We start from the raw sequence: 24,173 nt of genomic DNA on the forward strand, positions 1-24,173 counted from the left end.
TTTTTTTAGCTACTAAAAATTCAAATTAGAAAATATAAAAAAAATATTATAAATGCATTAAAAAAACTGCAATTTTTTTTTTTAAAAAAAACACCTTAAATACATCTAATAAATATTTAAAATATATCCATTTATAATAGTCAATATAAATCAACAGTCCATTAGTCAATAAGATTATATCATATTTTGACTAACTGTTGATCGCCATTGCCAAATATTTTTCCGTCGGCGATTAGTCACTACCGGATTTTTGTGATGTATTTTTAGTGTACTTTTTATTATATTTTTAATGTAATATTTTTATAATAAAAGTTAAATATAAGATAAAAATAATCAAATAGTAAAATATAAAGTGTAAGTATTAAAAATATAATATATTTATACAAATAAATTTTAATATATGGTGAATGATGTTCTTTAAAAAAAAAACTTAACATAAAAAAGTAAAATTAAATACAATTAATTCATATGATTTCTTTTCAGAAATTATTATTATTAGCAGATCATAAAAACAATAAAAAATATTTTTAAGAAGAACCGGTTGCTTTTTACTTGAGTAATAGAACCAGTTCCGTCATTGCGGTTACTAAACACAGAGCTTTTTAACCCAAACCAAACAAAGACGACAGTGGGAGTAAACTACAGAGTTCTAAAACGACGACTGGATTGGCAAACACTTCCTTTTAGGGTTTTAATTTACCATCTGTCACTTCCAATTAACCATCCAATGTTTCAAAGCAATTCTTTTTAGGGTTTAAACGACGACTGAGGTATGCTAATGTCTCTTTTGCAAGATTTATATATCCAACTTTAAAGAAAAATTAGGTCAATTGTAATTCATAATACAACATTAAATGATGAGAAGGGCCTGTTCATTTTTAATTTCTGCTAAAAGAAATAAACTTTCTACTTCTTTATGTAAAATTACTGTCAGCAGAAACATGGGTTGTTCTTCATTTTCACGTACTCATGAAACCATATTTAAAAATTCACCCAATTCCGTAAAATTATCGCCTTTTATTGTTACTTCTTGGTCCTTTTGTTCCTTAATTGCTTTATCAGAACAAACAGTTGCTAGTAGAGATAGTAATGCTGATAATGTATGTGCAATTGTTACCGATCGTTCGGTTCATATGGAGACGGCCCTTAACGAACTTAATTTGGAGTTAACTACTGATTTGGTTGTTGAGATTCTGCAAAGGCTTCATTTTGAGGAAAAGATTGCGTTTAGATTCTTTATGTGGGCGGGGCGCCAGCAAAATTATACTCATGAGGGTTGTGCTTATAATGAAATGATGGACATTCTTTCGAGTACTAAGTATAAAGTGAAGCAGTTTCGAATAGTTTGCGATATGCTTGACTATATGAAAAGGAATAACAAGAATGTTGTTCCTGTTGAGGTTTTGTTGACGATATTGAGGAGTTATACCGAGAGGTATTTGACCCATGTTCAGAAATTTGCTAAGAAGAAGAGGATTAGAGTGAAGACGCAGCCGGAAATCAATGCGTTTAATTTGCTATTAGATGCTTTGTGCAAGTGTTGTCTGGTTGAGGATGCGGAAGTATTGTTTAAGAGAGTGAAGAACAAGGTGAAGCCGGACTCTACCACGTTTAATATATTGTTTTTCGGATGGTGTAGGGTTAAGAACCCAAAAAGAGGAATGCAGGTTTTGGAGGAAATGATTGAACTTGGTCATACGCCAGATAATTTTACGTATACTACTGCTATTGACACTTACTGTAATGCAGGGATGGTCACCGAGGCGGCTGAAATTTTTGAGTTTATGAGGACAAATGGCTCGACTTTGTCTGCTCCTACTGCAAAAACTTATGCGATCATGATTGTAGCTCTTGTACAAAATGATAGAATGGACGAGTGCTTTAAGCTGCTAGAGCATATGATAAGCAGTGGTTGCCTCCCTGATGTTTCAACCTATAAAGAATTGATGGAGGGAATGTGTTTGGCAGGAAAAATTGACGAAGCTTATAGATTTCTGCAAGAAATGGGAAACAAAGGTTATCCGCCTGATGTTGTTACTTACAACTGTTTTCTTAAAGTTCTTTGTGAAAATCTGAAGAGTGATGAAGCACTTAGGCTCTATGGAAGAATGATTGAGGTGGGTTGTTTGCCTAGTGTCCAGACTTACAGTATGCTAATTTCCATGTTTTTTAAGATGGGTGATTCTGATGGGGCATTTGAGACTTGGCATGAGATGTATAAGAGAGGTTGTGCTCAGGACGTTGATACATATTCCGTGATGATTGATGGGCTTTTTGGTTGTAATAAAGTAGAGGATGCATGCCTCCTCATAGAAGATGTTATAAATAAGAGAATGAAATTGCCTTATAACAAGTTTGACTCCTTTCTAATGAAGCTTTCAGAGATAGGTGATCTCCAAACCATCCATAAACTCTCTGAGAGTATGAGGAATTATTATAATCCTTCTATGGCAAGGCGCTTTGCACTAAATGAGAAACGTAAGAGTATGGGCTTTAGACGGCATAACCAGACATGACCTATTTGGAAGGTTTGTAGCATTTTTTCTGCCTTGTTTCGGGTTAGTCAATTTTTTACTGTATAGTTGAATTCAATATTATGGGTTTGGTTTGTTATTGCAGTATCGGGTTAGTCAAGGCAATGAATGGTGTGATTTTTGCAAGATTTATATATCAAACAATCCTTTGAGTATTAGAAACCATGAACTTGGCGTGCGTGATAAAGAGTGTGTTACCAAAAAGCTTGCGGCTATGAGAGTAGATAATGCTGCTAAAGAGAAGCAGCAGAAGGAAGCAGCTCATGCTTTTCAACAAATTGAAGCTGTAAGTGCTCCTTTGTTAACATTATATGTTTTAGATAATTGGTTACTTTTAAATTTTGATGAAGCTATGATTATGCTGTTTACTTTTTAGTGAATCTTATCCAGAATGCTTTTGCCAATCTCTGATTATCTTCTCTTATCCAAAATTGCCTTGCAGAAAGCTAAGCATAGCTATCAGAAAGATATATCGACTTTTGAGGGCGCCAGCAATTGTCGCGCATTAGATTTTCAAGAGGGTAAGTATGATGTATCGGCTATTTCAGACAAACATAAAATTTGTTTCTCCAGTATCGGTGCAAATGCATGCAGATTGCAGAACATAGATACACCATCATGTTTACATGTCATCAAATTCTTCTGTTGTGATTAATTGAACCATCTGATCCTGGGTTTTGCTATGATTAAATTTGTGTTAAGGTAAATTATGAAATGCTCAGTCGGTTGAGTTGTTAATTTTGTGCTGGCACACTAGTAATGAGTTCTGGTCTGCATATTGATCTGGAAACTCGGCTAACTTTGTTTTATACAAGCTAATTTTAAATGATAGTTTATAATCACTTTGGATGAGTTAATAGAGACCTCTGTACTAATTAATGCTCAAGTGAAAATTGAAGTAATTAGAGTGACGGTTAAATCATCACACAGAGAATGCAAAATTAGATAAAGTTTAAGTTGAAGGTTTGAACTTGAGAAATGCATTGCAAGCCTAGCTTTATGACCAAATGTGGGGACAAGCGATCTCATTAGCCAACAATTTGATTAGTGGTTAAGATTATGTTAACTTTAAATTTAGGTTATTGTTTATTTGTTGCTTCATGTTTGATCTGTTTCTGCCAGAAAATCTGACATGAATGGGGGAATTTAGGGCTGGCACGCGGCCAGCGGAGGTTCAATTAAGGAAGCAAAAAATGCTGCTCAAAATAGGTCTGCACGCGGTCCAGTGGTTTCAGGTTCCTTTCAACTCTTTGAGATCGGTTTAAAGGTGCTACTTCAGCAGTTGCTGTGACCGAGATAAAGATGCAGGATCAGAAGCCGGAGGTTATATCTGAAGCTGCACTTAAAGCAAGGGAGAATCGATGGCCCTCATAAACACTGATTTTAAAGACCTAAAGCATGGACTTTTCATCTTCGGAAATAAGGGGTAAGCTTTGGCCTTTGAATTTGAACTTGAATAATTTTATTACATTATGTTTTGGTGTTTGGATGGAGGGGAATTATATTCACTACCTGCATGTAGAACAGTCCAAATAGTGAGGGAATGATAATTTCGGATGAAATTACGGTGAGGGAATGAGTTTTTGTGAAGTTTATATAAATAGATAGATACCGTTTTATTCCGAAAAAATAGTGGGGTACGAGCAGAGCGGAACTTCTACTGGAAACGGATGCTGAATGTAGAGAGTATTTTTGTATCTGTGATGTGCTATTACTAAAACAATTTAATCTTTTCCCATATTGAAATCTGCAGCTTGATAAAATGAAACTGAGTGATATTTGCTTTCTGCATGAAGTTAGTAATATTAAGAGTTTTTTGTTTGTGCATCAACTTTTTGCGCATGTTCTTGTAGCAACCATCTGCAGTTTCAGTTTTCAGTTGCGAATTTGATGCACAAAATTAAAAGAAAAATATGCGGTACGACGAGTATTTTTTTATTCTTGTTTCCTGTTTGAATAAATATTTCAACCAATCTTCCTTTCTAAATCAACATTTTTGCAATAAATTATCCCATGCATCCTTCATGTCATGTTATCTTTAAAATAAACTACTATGATCTGTGAAATGTTAGATTTTATTATAGTAAATATACATCTAAAGATTTCAACACATTTTACTAATTTTGTCATAAATATGACATGCACAATGGTTCTTTTTATAAAAAGGCTTAATCATTTAAAAATATTCAATTTTTTTCATTTATAGTCCAAACTTTTAGAATTTTCAATTTTAACTAATTTTTAATTTTTAATTATAGCTATTTGTTCAAATTAATGTGAAAAAGAGTTTAAATATTGTTTCATATTATTTTAATTTATCCTTTTACCATCAAGCATTCCAAACATGAAGTAATATAAAGTCTATATTGAATCTTTTTCTATTCTAATTTGAACGAATGATTATAATTAAAATTGAAAAATGAAAATTGGACTAAAATTGAAGATTTTGAAAGTTCACGTCATAAATAAAAAAAAATTAAAAATGAGGGTATTTTTGGATGGTTAAATCTTATAAAAATCATAAGTTTTTGATAAATTTGAAGTCCGAATCCATACAATTTTGTATATTTAGTGAAATAAAATACTAAATAATACCTCTTTTGTTTCATATTAATTTTTTTTTGATAAATTCAAATTAATATATATTTTTTTATTCTTTTTTATTTGAAATAATAGGTATATATCCATCATATTAAATAAAGATAGTTTAATATTTTTTTTTTTTTTTATAATGTGTGTATTGTATTATCAATTTGGAATGGCAAAAATACGTGAAAGGGTCAAACACGTGCAGCTTAATTGGATGGCATGTGTGCAGTGTCGACTTGGTGGGGGCAAGTTGGGACTTAGAAGTCGTAGAAATCGGCCATTAGACATTGACAAAAAGAGGAGAAAATATTAAATGTCTGAGCACGTGGTGTACCATTTTAGTCCTTTAAGTTTTTTTTTTTTTGATAAATATATCATTAAATCGAATCTAATAATGAAATATATAAAAAAAATTAAGTATGTAGTAATATGAAACTAACATTTTACATTAACCACATTCGCTGCTTAATTTAAAGATTATTTTATGAAATAAAAGACAAATTAATAAAATATTTTTCAATTACAATTTCATCATCATCCGAAATCAATTTCTAATTTAATTAATACTAACATAACATCTATATAATTCGATTCAGCTAAAGTATTTATAAAATGTGGCAACGGTTTGTCAGCATGTACCAGTCACATGGTAAAACTTCAACGGCTATACCATTTAAAAATAGACGGAATTTTTGAATTAGTAAACTCCGTTTAAATTAAAGGCATAAATATGCCAGTTTTACTATATTAGGGTTAGGGGTGTATTTCAATTAAAAATAAATTTGAATCTTGAGATAAATATTAGATTTTTATTTTATTTTATATATAATTTAGGGATAATTAGGAGAATACTTAAATAGAAAAAATATTTACATTTGTCAACTCAAAAATCACAACTTGATTTACATACCCTACCGCGTCACATATTTATTTTTTTACTCCATTTATACTTTATATATTTTATTAACAGTTTTTCTCTTCTTCTTCGTCTTTTTCTTCTTCTTTTTTCTTTTCTTCTTTTTCACCTCATTCAAAGTAAAACAACTAACAATTCAACATTTTAATTCAAAATTTTCAGCATAAAATAATTCAACAAACTGATTTCTCTAATTCTATCATTACTTCTTGAAAATTTATAGCGAATTTCAAATGTAATTTTCGATTCAACTCGAATTTTTAATTCGTAACCAAATTGCTTCAAAAATTGCTTTGAATTCAGATCTAACGATCATAATTTTCTTTAAAAAGAAAGAAAACTGTAAATTTTTAATTTATTTGTGCTCATTAAAAATCTATTAAAAACAGTTTCAAACACAGTTTCAAATGCAGTTTCAAATGCAGTTTCAAACGGTTTCAAATAATTTTTAAAAGACATATTTATTATCATTTAAAAAAATTTACACAATGGGTTCAAACAGTTTACAAGTGTTTCAAACAGTTAAAAAAACAGCTTCAAACAGTTTACAAAGATTTCAAACAGTTTACAAAGATTTCAAACAGTTTATAAAAATTTCAAACAGTTTCATAAAACACGATTTACAACCTTTATCTAAAAACAGTTTCAAATTTAAAAATGTTTCGAACAGTTTACAAAGGTTTCAAACAGTTTAAAACGGTCTCTAAAAACACTTTCAAACAATTTCAAAAATAACAGTTTCAAATAAACAGTTTAAAACAGTTTACAAAGATCTCAAACAGTCTAAAACAGTTTTTAAAAAACACTTTCAAACAGTCTAAAAAATAGCAGTTTCAAACCGTTTAAAAGTTTCGAACAGTATAAAACAATTTCAAAAAAACAGTATCAGACGATTTCCAAAATTAATTAAAAACGTTTGAAAATCAAGTCAAAACATCATTAATGAAGAAAATGACGATTTTTTCAAAAAAAGTTGAAACAAATACCAGAAAACGATATTATAATAATTTAAAACAACATAGAAAGTAAAAGGAAGAAGAAGAAGAAGATGAAGAAGAAAAAGAATAAAAAGATCAGTGATGGCAATGGCGGAAATTTTGTTATTTCAATTTTTGAGACGAATTCGATTGAATCTTGCATTGCAGATTTTTTTTTATCTTGTATTTTTAGATAGAATTTGTTAAGAAATTCCATTGAAATGGAAAAAACGTGAAAACAAATTTAGAAAGAAGAAAAAGAAGAGAAGAGAGAGAAGAAAAGAGAGAAAGAAAAAAGAAAAAGAGAAGAAAGAGAAAAATAAAAGTGGACATGTGTTTTACACGAGGGGAGTAAAAATATTAATAAATTAAATTTAGTTGAGAGTATAACTAAAAATAATAAAAAAATAAAATATAAATATAAACTTTTAAAAATAAAATATTGAGTCCAAATAAATTTAAAAATGAATTTTTGTTGTAAATTTCTCTATAATTTATGACATCTATATCATCCGATCCAACAAACGTATTAGACCGCTCATTTACTTGGACTTTTTAAGTTAATAGACGTCAATGTGTTGGATTTTTGTCGGACATACATAATTTTTACATTAAGAAGTTCAACGAAATGAGACTCATATCCAAATTTAATCAAATTCGGTCCCCTAACTAGTCAGAATAATCTTGATAGGTACTTTACACGTTCTATCAATATTATTGTTGGAAAAAAATTGTCATAAAGTATATAAATATATGAAAAATGCTTTATGACCCACCTATGTAATCTAACTCTTTTAACCCACCTTATATGGCAAAGTTTTATTCGTCTAATTTTCATTCAAAAGTGTATATCTCAAGAAACAAAATTTAATCAATCCACTCTTTAATTACCACATCAGACGGTACAAAAAAGTGGAAGTGTTAGGTTATGTAGCATTTTTCTAAATATATACAGTGACGTAACAATTTATTAATCTTACTTGATTCGTTTATCGCAGTGGCGTATTAATTATGAAAAGTTAATCATGATATATTCAATACCGTAACTAAACATTAATATCAAATTTTATTTGATCAAAGTTTTTTCATTTTATTTTGCATTTTAGACACAAAAATTCACATTAACATAAAAACTTCAAATTATTAGTATTTGTTTTTCCGTATCTGTGTCCATGCTATCTAACGATTAATAAATTATGGATGGTTAAATGCATGCATTTAGGTAATCAAAGTTCCAAAGCTATTACGAGTAAAAAGCCAGTCAAAAAAGGTACGTAATTAGTAGTATGCTGATCAAGTAGACTTGCTTACGCATGCGAAAATAAGTGTAGTCTATGAATAATTTCATAAAAAAATAGTACAATTTCAAGACTAGAAAAGGGTGTTGCATTTCAATTAGGTAGGGCAGTTTTATTTTCACCATTCACTTGTTGTTGCTTCTTCAACTTGACTCTCTTTTTCTAAAATCAGTTGATAATCTCATTTTGGTCTATTCATTCCTAATTTCAAATTTACTATTAATGTTGGTGCCATCCAAATTTTACGCAGAGATTATTAAATTCTGAGTTGATGGTAGTGGTGTACTCAGTGGCGGAACCAAAACTTCAATTTAGAAGGGTCAAATTTTTACGTTCGATTATTTAGAAAAACCAAAGGACTGTAAATATGGTACAAATATGCTAATTTGCAGTTGTAGGACGAATAGGAACGGTTATAACCACCCCTACCAAATAAATACCCAAAAATCTATACTTTCTTAATTTTTTCTTGGTGAGGAGGACCGGCCGATCTTCCCTAGATCTGCCCCTGGGTGTACCAAGAGCATCTACAACATACGTTTTATAAATCCAAAATTTATTATTATAAAAAAGTATAATTGAAACAGTATTCTAATGATTTGTTTTAAAATAAAATAAAATAAAAGTCAAACTAACCTTTTTTTGAATGCAATATATATTTTATTGTTTTTTCATCTCTCTTAATTCTTTCTTTATTTTGTCAAATGCAAACACTAGAAATTTTAAATTGTGAAAACCTATTGGATGTAAATAAAATTTTACTTTTTATTATAAAAAATTGCTCTTTATTAAAAAAAGAAAATATCAATTGAGATAAATTTATAGGCTGTGAAAGTTTTGAAGAGTTTTTAAATAGTCAAATTTGGCTTTTGCCACCATTAAAGCACTGCATGGGATGCTACGTGATTAGATAAAATTGTCAATTTATATTAAGTTAAATTCATTTTAAGGTCTTTAAATTATACAATTTTAATTTATCAGGTCCCTCGTCTTCAATCTGATTTTTTCAGGTTCTTAAATTTTTACTTTTTGGTTCATTGGATGATCCGTAAGTAGATCTCCACTTAAAAATTCAATAAATTAAAAAGTGAAAATTTAAAGATCCGGTGAATTAAATAGGATCCACTTAAGAATTCAATAAATTAAAAAGTGAAAATTTAAAGATCCGGTGAATTAAATAGGATCCACTTAAGAATACAATGAACCAAAAAGTTAAACTTTAAGGGTCTGAAAAAGTCAAATAAAAAATGACGAACCTGATAAACAAAAATCGTATAGTATAAAAATTCCAAAATGAGTTTAGCCTTTATATTATATCTCAACATGGCATCTCTATGTGGGCAAAATTAAAATCAAATTTGAAAAATTAGATAAAATTACGAAAAAAACAAAATTGAAATAGCATTACAAAAATTAAAAAAATATGATGTAAATTGCACAATACATAAAAAATTGAAAACTTTTTACACCATTAAATTACATTCTTAGTTGTTTTTAAAAACTTAATATGAATACAAAAGATAAAATAAACTGAATTGGCATCATACTAAACCATGTACGTAAAAATTTAATGTGCCGACTTTTTTTAAAGGGACAAAAAAATATTTATTTACTTATTTGATCATGTTTATGATTGTATTTAGATATTTCATAGTATTTGGTAGGCTGTATATATTCTCTTGCTGCCTTTGTGTACAAAGTCGACTGCAAGCAATAAAAATATGTTAAGAAGGGTAGTTGAAGATGAATAAAGAAGCACAACACATAAATAAGTCTGTCACAGCTCAAAAGCTGTGCAATTTCATAATTAAAGAATCACAATTAAAAAAAGAAATCTTACAAATGTAATTTTTTAAATAATATTTTTGATGAACCAATTTAGATATTAAGCATAGGAAGTAGGAAAAAAACTCCAACTCCAAAATTTCGCACAAAAAAATGAAACACACAAAATGACACACCAATGGCTGCGTCTTTGAAAATTAGTTAAACGAGTCTACAAGCCTGAAAATAAAATAAAATACAGATTTCTGAAATAAGTGAAAGCAGGTAAACCCTCGTACCCGCTAGGTTGAGCTCAATTCCTTTTTCCTTGAACTAGGACGCGTACATCAAAAAAATCCAATCTAAAATAAAAAAAACTTGTATTATAACTTTTGAAAATAAAAACCGTCTTCGAAAAATAGTTGAAGATTACATCCTTTTTTGAAACCGCTTTATTCTGAAAATTTTAAATAATATTATTTATATATAATTTAATAATATAGTTTTAATTATTTTGATTTTTTTAATTTTGTCTCTCTTTATAAAAGTAAAATAAAATTATAATTTCTTTTATTTGTACTCACCTTATAATTTTTTTATATCTACCAATATATGTATAGCTTAATTATTAATTCCATTAAATTGTGAAATTAAAACTGTATTCATGAACATAATAAAGAACTAAAATCATTATCACCAAAAACTATGCATCCATCAAATATGTAGAAGCCAACGTTGACCTAGCTTGGATGCCTAAGACATCTCTAAGTGCATCAAGAGGTTGTGGGTTCGAATCACGCTTCAGTAACTAACAAACTAACAATTGAAACTCTAAAGAGTCGATTACCATCTTTGACAAAAAAAAAATCAAATATGTCAAGGGCGGATGTATGCATTGTAGGGTGGGTTCCATGGACCCCACCCTTTTCTTAAATAAAAAATTTCCTACATTCATAATATAAGCAAAATAAAAAGATAAAACAAAGCCCTAATTAACACAAAGTTGCAGCACTAAATGTTATAAACCAAACTTACAAATACGACAATAAAAAAATAGGCAACAATAATGTTAAAATTTAAAAAAACAATTATATTTCAAATATAAAACTTATGAATTAAAATTTGATCAATTTAGTTGAAAATTTTAATAAGCTATACATTTTTCTTATTTATTGATGTTGATTAAGTATCATATATTGGACAAATTTCTAATAAGAATTTGATATCAAATTCTTTCATAAACGTAAAAGTTTCTCTTTCTAACAATAAAAAAATGCTTATTGAAATTTTAAATTTATATTTATTCAATTGTTTTATTTTAATTTAATTTAGTAATTTATAATCACATCTATGTATATATCTTTTATTATTGAAATGTTATAAAATAAATAAGATTCACCATAATAATTAGGTTTTCAATAATCCGACTCGATACATGATAATTATATCTTTTGTTACTATATTATTTTTATTTAGCTAAATTTTATATATTTTATAATTTAAATTTTTAATATGTATATATGGACCCCACCACATATTAGTCTTGGATCCGCCACTGAAATATGTAGAACATAAAAACAAAAAAGTTCATGCAGAATTCATTGAATTTGATGGTGTACTATTAATGATAAAATTCAAAGAGATTAAAAACTCCATTAATGAGGAGAAGAAAAGAAAAAATCAATAATGAACTATTGACTGAGCTAAGAACAATTTTAAAACACGCAAAAAAACATGTTGCTTAGCTGGCAAGGTACACACATAGAGAATATGTGTATTCAATTGTAAAGTCTCACACACACAGAGAGAGCATGTTGATTAGCTGGCAAATGACAGATCAGCAGAGAGCATCCAAAGCTTGCATCAGAAGCTACAAGCTTACATCATAAACTCTCTCAAGTTCTGCAATCGTGATTGCTTATTACCCCCCCTCCCAGCTGGAGCGTATATATCATCTATGACCAACTTGGAAACTGCAGAATAAAAAGAAGCAGGAGAAAGAGCCTTAGTTAAACAATCTGCAAGTTGGCCAGAAGATGCAACTGGTAACAAAAGGATCAATCCTGATGTGAGCGTTTCTCTAATCACATGGCAATCAATCTCTATGTGCTTAGAGCATTCATGAAAGACAAAATTATGAGCCAACTGAATTGTTGAGTTACTGTCACAGTAAATAGTAGTAGGAAGAAGAGCAGATTGACCAAGATCTTATCTCTTGGATCTCCAGGAGATAAGAGAATGACTCAAGAAAACACTAGAACTTGAAACTGACTTTCTTGAATTAGGAAGTGGCCCAATCTGCATCAGTAAAGGCCTTCAATTTACAATCTGTAGAGACAAAATAAAATTATCCCTTGCCACATGCACTTTTGAGATATCTCAAAACATGATGAGCAGCTAACAAATGAGCATTAGTTGGACAATCCAGACACTGAGAAACATGGCTTTAGCGATAGAATATTCTGTCGCTGAAATCCGTAAATATTTTGCTAATTCGGTTTAGCGACGGATTTGCGTTCGCTGCAAATTATTTTGTCGCAACAAAAATTTGTGACGTTTTTCTGGTCGGTCGTTGTTTTGACGACAGACACTTCCGTCGCTATATTAAACTTTCTGTCTCTAAAATGTCGATGCGAAAGATGGAATGGGCGACATTTTTGCGACAAAAATTTTAATTTAGCAACGGAAGAGTCCGTCGCTAAACAAACCAATTAGCGACAAAATAAGTCCGTCGATACTTGGTCTGTTTCGCGACGGACTTGTCTGTCGCTAAACTAGCCCATTTTGAGACAAAATTGGTTTGTTTAGCGACAGACAAATCCGTCGCTAAACAGACCAATCCCGTCGCAAAATTCATTCACTTTTGTTAGAAATTTTGGCGTTTTCTGCTGTTTTTTCTGTTTTTCGCTATCGATTTAAAACTGATAAATCCAGTATTTGTAAAATATTTTAAAAAATCATTTAGAGGAAATGAAACCCTGAATGAATATATATATATATATATATATATATATATATATATATATATATATATATATATATATATATATATACCAAAGTTTACATAAAAAGTCAATGTATAAAATAATGAAAAACATAAACTGTTTGGAAATAAAACATAAAATATACTACAAAGCCGTAGCGTCATCATCTGGCCAAGGAGGGGGGGGGGGTGGGTGGGTGGGTTGTGGCCGATACTCAGGAGGAAAGTTCGACATCATCCTCGCAAGCTCCACACGGATAAACGCGACCATCTGCTCATCCTTGCTAGCTTGCTGCTGACGCTCCATCACGGCTATCCGCTCCTCAACTAACGCTCTATCGTGGCCATCCGCTCCTCAACACGGCGCTCCACCTCCTCCTATGACTGTTGTGACCGCGAGGAGCTTCTGCGCGCCCGGCCGTATACTGACTGGTATCTGAACCCAACCCGTATACGCGATGTTTCTTGTTGACGCCCTCAATTCAAAGAATACCTGGGTCTCATCCACATCCGCTAAACTCGAGGAGCTACCCTCTCCAATCATTTGCGCAGCAGCAAACCTCTGTGTGATCACATCTTACAAAAAATTGAAAAACATATCAGTTACTGTTATCACTACTACAAATGCATAACATGTTAAATGTAATCCTAATTTCTAACAAAAATCCGGTAGCATTTTCTCTGTAATATGAGCATCACTCATTTTTTAGGGAATTCGTGCAAGCAAAATTACAATACACAAACAAACCAACAAGCATTTTCAATATAACTATTATAACATTTAGCTGTTAAATTCAAACAAACTAAAATATATAACTTAATTTAACACTTAAGCAGACTAAATCAATTTAAAGAATTATAAGCGTAATGACTTACAGTCATGTCCTGTGCCCGCTTGTCAACTAGCTTCTTCTCAGTTTTTATGGAGTGAAGGCGACTCTGTTGCTGTCGGCTTGCGGCCGAACTCCCAAGCGACCGATTTTTTTTTGGTGCATTTAGCGACGGATTATTAGTTGGATAATTTCAATTTAGCTACACATTTACAATCCATCGTTAAGATCCGTCGCTAATAACTTGTTTTCCAGTAGTATAATTGAACATAATATAACTTTATAATTCCTTAAAAAAACATACTCCCTCCGTCCCAATAGAGTTGTCCACTTTGAGAATTTTTTTTTGTCCCAAAACTCTGGTTCACTTTCAAAAAGTAACTAACTTTTTACTTAATTTTCCTATATTACCCCTATTTAAAGTCCACTAATAAAAGTAAATTGCAAGTGGGCTCTATATTAAATAGGGGTATGACAAGAAAAGTAAGAAATTTTTTACAAAAACTATAAACAATGATTGTTTTTCTTAAACTATGTGATAAAGGCAAAGTGGACAACTCTATTGGGACGGAGGGAGTAATTTTTATAGTGTATACCTTTTGACAGAACAGAACTTTATCAGCCTAAGTGTTTTGGTTGTAAGAGTTTAAATAAGTTGGCTAACATTATTTTGTCTCTGTTCTATAGAAATCTCAACTACAACATAGAAGTAGTTTACAGTGAACTTGGTTCAGTTCCAGCCACTGTTCATCATTGCGGGTTTGTTTTTGATGAGCAAATTATGGCCATTCATACAATTAAATAAACAAGGAAAAGACATACTTTGTTATTTAATTTAGGGAAAATATCTTAATAAACATTTACTTTTTATTCCCTTTTTAATTAAATTTTAATTTTGTAAATTATACACCTTCCACTTACAATCATACTTTATTTTATAAATTGAACTCTTTTACATTGAAAAAAAAAATCTTTATAAACAACTTATTTAAACTCCTTTTAATTCAAAATTTCAAAATGAATGATTTATTTGAATTTTTTCCGAATGAAAAAAAGTTAATTTAATAATTATGAGTACAATAGAAAATGAAAAGTACATATTTGAATAAATTGGTGATTTTACCATATCATATAATAAATTGACGATTTTAAAATATTTGCCTTTACTTTAAGATTCCTTTTCTATTTTTTAAAACTTGTATCAAATTATACATTATTACAAGCTGAGTTTGACAATTTGGTGACAATATAAATAAAATAAAAAATAAAACAGAACTTTACACTGTATAAATCATAATTATTCCACAAACCTAATGATTAAAATTAAGGAAATGTATTTGCAAATTGCACTCATGTGTGTTTATGCTTTTTCTTTTGGGCTATGCCATGTTGTGTTCATCATTCTACCAACATTCTACTTTCCGGAGATCAAGCTGCCAATCCACAGGTATAGCCTCATAAATGTCTTGTTTACTGTCCGATATTCGGAGCTACTGCTTCAATTAATTCGGACCGAGTCGAATGAATATTTTAAAACGATAAATTCTCTTATAAGCTTTTTTTTTTAAATTTGCCTCATATTTAGAATTCGAACTGAGACCCTTATTAAAGAAAACAAACTCGTCACTTTATAGTTTATACCAACCTCTGGTGATAAAATGTCGCGTTCTTTTTAAAAAAAGAATGGTGCAATATATATAGCAGACAATTTAAAAGATTTCTAAGATTTCAGTTGGACTGCAAAAAAATTGTTCAAAATCATGAAACTATAGATGATCATTCATTGTGCGTTTTTCTTCGAAATTATAAGATCTCGAGTTCAAGTAGTTGCACCGAGTTAGTTACAATCAAATTAAGTTAATTTATTGTCGAAATTTTGTTTCATTTATCATTACAATATGTAATACACATTGCTATGAAATAAAATAAACATCGACTAAATTTGTAGAATTTATATTGCAGAAATTAAACAGCTAAACTGCTGCCGGAAATTGTTGGTCAATAATGTCGGTATCATACATGTTATAAAACCATAAATAATAATAATAATAATTTGTCGGCCGATTAAATTAATTTACCATGTAGATAAGCACAACTACTACATTCTGCTTAAATCCTTTTATTTGCTAACGCATGACTACAAATTAGATAACACCATCTTGTAAACTTGTACTTGTTTTTTTTTTCTAAATCAATTTATGTATCAACAAATATATATACTATTATTCATCTTATCCAAATAAATTAAAAAAAAATTATGTCTCAGATCAAGCAATCAGGATCATCCACGTGCCAAAGACCCAATTCCTCTAGAGATCTCATGCACACCAGGGTTGAACCCCAAGCAACCCAATAGTCCTCGCTTGTAAGGCAAAAACGTTTTCCTCCTCATCTCCTCTGAAACCGCCCGGTTCTCCGTGTAATGCATTTCATGAGCGGATACAGGGCCTCTCCGGCGAGAAGAGCCGCCGACACTGCTGTCTGTTGATCGGAAACTGGCGTCTGAGACCTCTTTCTTGGACAACACTCCATATTTGGCTATCGGACGCCCTTCTGATGCGCTTCGAAATAGCAATAAATCTTTTAATTTCCACTTCTTGTTACCTTTCGATGAGAATGAAATTGCGGAAAATATAGAAGATAATGATTTCGAAATGTTTTCCGTTGTCGTTGGAGTGATAATATTGTTGCTATTGTTGTTTTCTTGATCATCAAGAATAATATCAGAGACTCGTAATGGAGATAAAGATCTGCTTACTTTACGCGCATAATTTTTCGAAGATGATTTGTTTTCTCTTCCTCGATTTCTTGTCGTCTCATTAATCGCAGCTTGGAATGGATCGACGGAATCTTTCTTCTTTTTCGCATTTCTTGAACTTGGCGATGGTGAAGATTTAGGAGAAGAAACTGCGGAATCGAAACCAGGCGGTAGCCTTAACGGACGAATCTTGCCCCCGTCGAATAATTCTTCGGCGGATAAAGAGCTTCTATCTAACTGGCCGCTAAAATCAAACTCGAAATCACCACCATCATCGTCAAGAAAATCAAAACCTTGATTCTTGTTCTTGTTCTTGCTTCCATTTCTTGATTTCGGAGTTCCGGGTTTTTCTTCCCAATCAAAAGGAACAGAACTAGAAGAGTTGAACTGATCAAGAAATAGATTTGAAGAAGAAGAGAAACGAGTAGGACTAGCCGGAGCGCTTAAAAAGAAGTTGCCGAATCTTTGAGGACTAGACGGAGCAGTCATGTAAGGAGAAGAGCAAGTGCTGTCGAAGTTAAAGTCGGTGACCGGAGCTGCTACTAGCGGTGGCGGAGGAGGAGGAGGGATTGCGACCACCACTTCCATTTCCATGTGAGTGTTAGGATTGTGAGCAGCAGGTGGGGTTTTCTGGTTGAATTTGTGGGATTTATAGAGAGAAAAATGGGGGAGTGAGGAAGGTGATGGGAAGGAGAGGAAAAAAAAAGTTTTGAGTCATGGGTTTAATGAGAAGGCGGCTTTATAATTTTATTCATTGCCATCAATTTGTGGCCTTGCTATTTCGGCTATTCAACCAAAGTTTTATTTTGCTTCTTTTATTTGCATGTGCTGAGTTTTAATTATTTATAAAATTGAGATTTATTGGAAAATATAAAATAAAGTTTCGTGGTCTTAACGAGTTTTATTCTGTCCCGTTCAAATTAGACATTACAAAAGTTTTAGTTCTAACCCTATTAGATGACTGTTTTACAATATCAACACTAATTTTCGATATCGCTTATTTATTATGATAAGAAGTTGTTATCTTCGTCTATAAATCTTTCACTTCATTAAATGAAGTTTACTTATGATAAAAAAATATCTCTCATGATTTAAATTAGGATAAAATGTGAATCTAATTACCAGAAATACTAAAAATGGTTTTTAAAGTTTTTTAATTCAAATTGAGAAAGTGAAGTGATTTTTCATTAAAACAAATCAATATTATTATGGTTAAATATAAAATTTCAACAGTTTCAAAAAACCAAACATTTTTAACTTCTTAACAATCTATTTCAAAAAATCAAACATTTTTAACTTCTTAAAAATCTATTTATACATTGCTCTATTTCTTGGAGGCAATTAAAAGTCCGAGAAAAAAATACAATGAGGATTTCTAAAGAAATCCATCCCTGAATATGGAGAAATTCTTGGGTGAACTGGATTCGCCACGTCATTTTATAGACTCTCCATTAAAAATACTAACATGTGTCAAAGTCATTTAAAAGTAATTACTTTTACTTTAAGAGAGAGAATACACCTAACTATAGTTAACTCTCTACATTTAATGATAAAGAAAAAAACTTTAATGATGTAATTCAATCACCTGTAATTTTTTGAATTCTTTATAAAATAACAACTGTAACCACGTATAAAACTAAAAGTAATTACTTTTTTCTTTTGACATATATTGTATCACTTAAACATTAATATAAAATTCATGTAATGTTTTGGGACAGAATACTTACTTTTATAAATTGCCATTTTTAAATTCCTATATTATAAATAAATGTTAAATTATATACACAAATATATTAAATAATTGTTTCTAGGTTAAAATCAATTTTTTTAAGAACAAAAAAGTGACAATAAATTAAATAGATTATTTTTATGCAGTTGAATAAAACAAAATGACATAGAGGTGAAAAATAATAATCTAAATCAAGAATAATTGTGTCTTTTAAAGAATAATCTATAAACATGAAGTCTAAAAATGTAACTCTAGCAAAAATTAAATAATGCTCAATTAAATGGCATTCCAACAAAAATAAGATATAGTATCAGATATCTAAATAAAATTGTACAAATTAAATGTTTAATAATTCTTTTTCTATCAAATAAAAATCATAAATTATTCATTTAAAAACTATTTATGGCTGATGTCTTGAATTGTTTGAACCCTGCAAAAAATACAATTTCATGTTGATTAGCTATCAAAATCACAATTAATTAAATTAAAAAAAATTCAATTAATTAGATTAAAAAATACCTCATGTTGATCTTTCATCATATCAAAATCTTGCAACATAGCGGTAAATGGTACATTTGTAAAATCAATATTACAGTTGGACGTTGACGTTGAAATCTGTAACAATTAAAAGACTATTCTCTATAAATAATTTTAAATTTAGTAAAAAAAATTAAATTTAAAACAAAGTATTAAAAAATACCTGAAATGGTGCCGAAGAGGTATATATCGGATGAAACGGTGGTATGCATTCTAGACCCGAATTGGCCTGTACATCAATATATATTTATCAACATCAACTAAAAAAATTATTCTATGAAAACTCACTGTTGTATTAAATTATACAAACCATAACCATGTATAACTTACAAATACTCCAGAAGAATTTGAAATGTGTGCAGTAATAGGAGTTTGGCTTGTAATTTAACTAGACAGTTGTTGTTTTGTCCTGTATATAATAAAAATAAAAACTTAATTGAACATTTCACTAACAAATAAACACACACATATACATACTGTTAACATGTACATATATTGCAGATACAAATATAAATTGTGCATGGCAATGGAAATATGCACCTGATTCCAAACAAAAAGAATTTAAAATTGTTACTTACTTTTTGCAGTCTCTTTTCTTTTTCCATTTGATTTTCTTCTTTGTGTATTTTCTAGATGCCCTTTGAGCCTAGAATTAGAAACTCCTTTAGGCTTAATTTGAGGAGGATCCAAAATATAATCATTATTTTCCTCTATAACATCCTTATTAATTGTGTCATTATCGTCCCGTCCGCTTCCACCCTCACATGAACTTGAGTTCTTCGAAAATTTCCTAAGTGCATTATATGCATTATCCAAATGTTGCCAAAGAATTTGTCTCCCCTCTTGATGTCCTTGACTCATTATTATGAGATCATACGCATATTGCATGGTTCGACTACGGTAAGAACTATTAGGCTCATTGGAAACTCCCAATGAAGTGGCATTTTGATTAAATGTATGAATTCTCTTTTTTGCATCTTTGGACCATCTTGTCAAAATATATCGATCCGGAATTTTAGATACATTTTTAAAATTGAGAACCACCAATGTATGAGCACATAAGATTCCAAGAGTGTTAAATTTATTACAAAAACATTGAACCTCCATTGTTGAGGCATCAAGTTGAACTTGTATTATCTTTGATTCTGTTCCTTGCATCATTAAGTCAAATCTAAATAAATCACCACCACAAGCAAATTCTTCAAAATTAGAGGAACCACATCCATCTAGATATTCCTTCTCAAATAGTTTATATATCTTATGAGCGTAAACTTCAGCAGCGTGCTTCAAAAGCTTACTATGCTTGACCACACAAGTTGGTGTTTTTTGATGGCAGTTGTAATCCTCCACGGCTTCATTTTTATGCCACCGTATAACCAACTTTTGAAATTCAACCACGAACTCTGTGAGAGAAGTAATTTTCTTAGTCATTCCATTCAACACATTATTGGTACTCTCACTCCTTTGAGAAGCCTTAATTCCACCATCAAATACATCCTTATTAAGAGCTGTGGACCACTTTTTCCGAATTTTATATAAATTATTGAGCCAGCTATGCTTAGGGGTGAGCAAAAACCGAGTCGAACCGAAAAACCGAGCCAAACCGAACCGTAAAAGTCAAACCGAACAGAAAAGCGGTTTATATGGTTTGGTTTGGTTTAGAATATATAAAAATTACGGTTTTCGGTTTCGGTTTGGTTTTAAGGCTCGGTCACCGAACCGAACCGAAAAAACCGAAATAATAAAGAAGGGTTATCTTGGTCATTTAAGTAAGATAGTATATATACTCTTTTTAAGCAAAAACCCTAATGTCATTATCTGCCGCTCACTCAAACTCTCACCCTCACCCAAACTCTTTCTTTTTCCCCCTTTTTCTCTTATTTTCTTTTCTCTTTTCCATCGATCTTCTTAATTATTAACCCAAATTAAGCCTAAAACCCTAACACTGAGATGGGTTTTGTTTTGTTTCTCAATCTTATCATCTTCCCTTATTTCCCTAGCCGATTCTTAATGCTAATTCACAGAGATGTAACCGATGCTATAGTGATTCCTTTGAAGAAAAATATGAGATTAACAAGGTAAGTAAATTTTATCAATTTGGTTCTTTTGGATCTAATTTTTTTTCTTCAGTTTATTGCTGATTTGGTGGACATGTATGTTTTTGCAGGACCATCATCTGCATCTGGAGCAAAGTAGAAATGGAAATTAATCAAGCTAATTTTATTTCTTAATTTTAAGATGTAAATTAGAAAATGTTAAACAATATCAAAATATCAGTTTATGTAATAAAGTAATTTTTCATTTATTTCGGTTTAATGACCCGGTTCGGTCGGTTAAAACCGAAAATTCGGTGCACCGAACCGACAAAACCGCTGACCGAAAGTGGAGGTTTGGTTTTCAGTATTTAGGAATGGTTTGGTTCGGTTATGGCAATTCCAACTCCAGACCGAACCGAACCGAACCGTGCACACCCCTAGCTATGCTCACCATTAGTATAATCTGAAATCATTTTAACCCAAACTTCTTCAAATTCTACTTCTGAATCACACTCATGCATACATTTATGAAACAAATTTTGAAACACTTTGTTAGAATTCAAACTGCCTAAATGTGAGGTTTCATTCTTACAAATGTGCCACATACATAAACGATGACGTGAGTCGGGAAAAATAGATGCAATTGCATTTTCCATCGTTTTATCTTGATCAGTGATTATAGTTTTTGGTTGTTGGCCTCCCATTGACTCTAAAAACGTGCTAAAGAGCCATTCAAAGGACTTGGTAGTTTCATCTGAAAAAAATGCACATCCAAACATGATATTTTGCCAATGATGATTTACCCCCACAAATGGTGCACATATTAGATTATATCTATTCGTGCGATAAGTAGTATAAAAAATAACCACATCTCCAAAACAATCATAGTCAATTTTTGATCTGCCATCCCTCCAAAAGAAATTAGTCATTCTTCCATTAGTATCAAGTTGCACATCCCAGTAATACATACCTCCTTCTTCATGACTTCTAGTCTTAAAAAGATTAACCAAACTCTGAGAATCTCCAACCTCTATTAACTTCAATCTTTCCGCATTAACAAAATTATAACAATCTTTCTTTGTGAATCCTAAATTTTCAGGACCACCACTTTCTTCAGCCATATATGAAAATGCATCAATTGCTCTAATTCCCACATTCATCATAGACTTAAGAACCTTGCCTTTTGAACTAGTAACTGTTCGCAGGATATTAAACTCCCTGAGTCATTGAGTTATTCCAATATTACAGAAAGGGTACTAAATTTCAAATCGTTAAAAAATAGTCACTAAGTTATCGAATTATTTCACAGGGAGGTCACCGTCTTAAAAGAAGGTCATTAAGTTTATCGAAAATTACAAAACGGGTACTGAGTTATTCCATTTTGTTAAAAAATGATACTGCATTATGCACCTTTTTGTAATGATGGCATGCCACGTAGGATAAAACGCAAATGGTTTGGGGCGTTTTGCCTTGAGTGACATCCCGTGAAATAAGTTGATAATTTAGTGACCATTTTTTAACGATTTGAAACTTAGTGCCCTTTCTGTAATATTAGAATAACTCAGTGACCCAGAAAGTTTAATATCCAACTGTTCGCACACTTCGTAGTAAATATCTTTCTTCAGGTGTTGCAAAAGAATGATTATGTTCATCAACAAAACATATTACCTTCCATTGTTCTTGTTCATCAACAACAAAATGAATCATCGCTTTGCATCCCGTTCTACCATCTAACCTATTGAAAGATACCTCACCTGATACCTCATCATTCTTGTATCCATGCTTTGAACAATAATACTCTTTTGTTCTAATTTTTTTAGTGCCCGCATAATATGCTTGTTTTCCCTTTCTAATGCTAAATCCTTTGCAAAACCCATAATCACAATACAACTCGTAGGCCTCTGTTTCGTTGCTCACAATTTGACCCAATAATGTATCATCTTTTAGAGTTTTATAATTTTTATCGATTTCTATCACATTAGGAACATTCCCATCATTAAAAATATCTTCACCATTTTCTGAACATGTAACTTCATCACTGCCAAATTCAAAAAAAAATCCATATCACATTTTTATCATAGAATTAACTAGGAAAGACAACTAAACAATTATAGTATCATGACTTACAGAGAAATTTTTTTAATTTGAATAAATTTGAGGTGAATTAAACAAATTATTAAAGAAGTGGAGATAAAAATATTATTACCTGAGCATAATAATTGAAGTTGCAGTGCTGAGACAAAATTTGTTCTTGAATTGTAATCTGATAATTACCTACAATTCATCAAATAGTAAGTATAATTAATATTAAATTGTAGCAAATTACTAATAGATAATGCAAGAAATTACCAATACCTTTATATGAAAGTGAACTTTGCCGCAGTGAATTGTAATGATAAAGAATTAGAGAATTTGCAGGTGATTGATTTTTATCATTAAAGTCTTTTGGTGTTCCTTAAATTCTTTGATTAAATAAAATATTTATTTATTTGCAGTGTTAATATTTTTTTTGCTTTTGAAAATTCTCTTAATCATTAAATGTAGAGAGTTAACTATAGTTAGGTGTATTCTCTCTCTTAAAGTAAAAGTAATTACTTTTAAATGACTTTGACACATGTTAGTATTGTAATGGAGAGTCCATAAAATGACGTGGCGAACCCAGTTCACCCAAGAATTTCTCCTGAATAAGGGAAACTCCTATCAGAAAGTTTAAAAAGAAAACTAAATGCGTAAAACATCTAAAAATTACATCCTCCTTCGTCAACGCGGTATTCTGAAATATACTCCCATTTCTGCATTTTCAAATGTCCCAAATGATAAGATATCCAAGAACATGCCAAAGCCTCCAATAACGACTCAAAGGAATGATGTTGTTCCATTGAATTAAAAAGTCCTGAAAAGAAGAGGGTGCAACCCAAACAATATCCAACTTTGCTAGCACATTATTCGAAGTACTCCAAGAAAAAGAGCAATGAATAAAAAAGTGGTCATGTGTTTCAAAATCAGTACAAAGAGAGCAAAAGGAATTTTCTACCGTAATGATAGAACGCTTCACCAAAAAATTTAGAGTAGACACTCTTCCATGAATAGCAATCCATAGAAAAAAAATTATCCTTGGAGGAGCAATCGATTTCCAAACTTGCATAAACAGATTGTGGATTCGAAGTCTTACAAATTGCGTTGGAACTCCTGAAGTTGAAGCTCCTTCATCGTCCATGACAG

General features: G+C 30.9%; 4 protein-coding genes and 1 long non-coding RNA gene across 5 annotated transcripts; 3 read left to right on the forward strand and 2 right to left on the reverse strand.

Moving 5' to 3' along the window:
* The first annotated feature begins 524 nt into the window (after nucleotides 1-524).
* On the forward strand, nucleotides 525-2,710 carry LOC126683052 (pentatricopeptide repeat-containing protein At1g73400, mitochondrial). The gene is made up of 2 exons (XM_050378870.2): nucleotides 525-2,528; nucleotides 2,620-2,710. The coding sequence occupies exon 1, from the start codon at nucleotides 855-857 to the stop codon at nucleotides 2,514-2,516; it is 1,662 nt and encodes a 553-aa protein (XP_050234827.1). The 5' UTR covers nucleotides 525-854; the 3' UTR covers nucleotides 2,517-2,528; nucleotides 2,620-2,710.
* Nucleotides 2,611-3,870, forward strand: LOC126681997 (zinc finger protein ZOP1-like; the record flags this gene model as incomplete). The annotated part of the gene is made up of 3 exons (XM_050377553.1): nucleotides 2,611-2,820; nucleotides 2,977-3,055; nucleotides 3,657-3,870. Coding segments are annotated over 3 exons (303 nt in total), but the record flags the coding sequence as incomplete, so codon positions are not given.
* Nucleotides 3,871-15,994: 12,124 nt separating this feature from the next.
* LOC126679994 (uncharacterized) lies at nucleotides 15,995-17,389 on the reverse strand. The gene has a single exon (XM_050375021.2). It carries the CDS (start codon nucleotides 17,241-17,243, stop codon nucleotides 16,173-16,175), a length of 1,071 nt encoding a protein of 356 aa, XP_050230978.1. The 5' UTR covers nucleotides 17,244-17,389; the 3' UTR covers nucleotides 15,995-16,172.
* A 3,143-nt stretch (nucleotides 17,390-20,532) lies between these two features.
* Nucleotides 20,533-21,220, forward strand: LOC126682835 (uncharacterized). The gene is made up of 2 exons (XR_007641528.2): nucleotides 20,533-20,993; nucleotides 21,083-21,220. It is a non-coding gene; the product is annotated as an uncharacterized LOC126682835 (long non-coding RNA).
* A 168-nt stretch (nucleotides 21,221-21,388) lies between these two features.
* Nucleotides 21,389-23,741, reverse strand: LOC126681998 (protein FAR1-RELATED SEQUENCE 5-like). The gene is made up of 6 exons (XM_050377554.1): nucleotides 23,736-23,741; nucleotides 23,547-23,648; nucleotides 23,158-23,225; nucleotides 22,620-22,989; nucleotides 22,473-22,570; nucleotides 21,389-22,169 (listed from the first exon to the last, which is right to left on the reverse strand). The coding sequence occupies exons 1-6, from the start codon at nucleotides 23,739-23,741 to the stop codon at nucleotides 21,389-21,391; spliced, it is 1,425 nt and encodes a 474-aa protein (XP_050233511.1).
* Between the last annotated feature and the right edge of the window lie 432 nt (nucleotides 23,742-24,173).

Source organism: Mercurialis annua, linkage group LG5, assembly GCF_937616625.2.
Source record: "Mercurialis annua linkage group LG5, ddMerAnnu1.2, whole genome shotgun sequence".
NCBI lineage: Eukaryota > Viridiplantae > Streptophyta > Magnoliopsida > Malpighiales > Euphorbiaceae > Mercurialis > Mercurialis annua.

Excerpts from the sequence above, each read along its gene's own strand:
- LOC126681998 (XM_050377554.1), bottom strand. Across the intron at positions 23,226-23,546 it reads TGTGTCAAAGTCATTTAAAA|GTAATTATCAGATTACAATT; the intron begins GTAATTACTTTT and ends GATGAATTGTAG. Across the intron at positions 22,990-23,157 it reads ACTTCAATTATTATGCTCAG|TGATGAAGTTACATGTTCAG; the intron begins GTAATAATATTT and ends TGAATTTGGCAG.
- LOC126679994 (XM_050375021.2), bottom strand. The coding sequence starts at position 17,243 with ATGGAAATGGAAGTGGTGGTCGCAATCCCTCCTCCTCCTCCGCCACCG.
- LOC126683052 (XM_050378870.2), top strand. The coding sequence starts at position 855 with ATGATGAGAAGGGCCTGTTCATTTTTAATTTCTGCTAAAAGAAATAAA.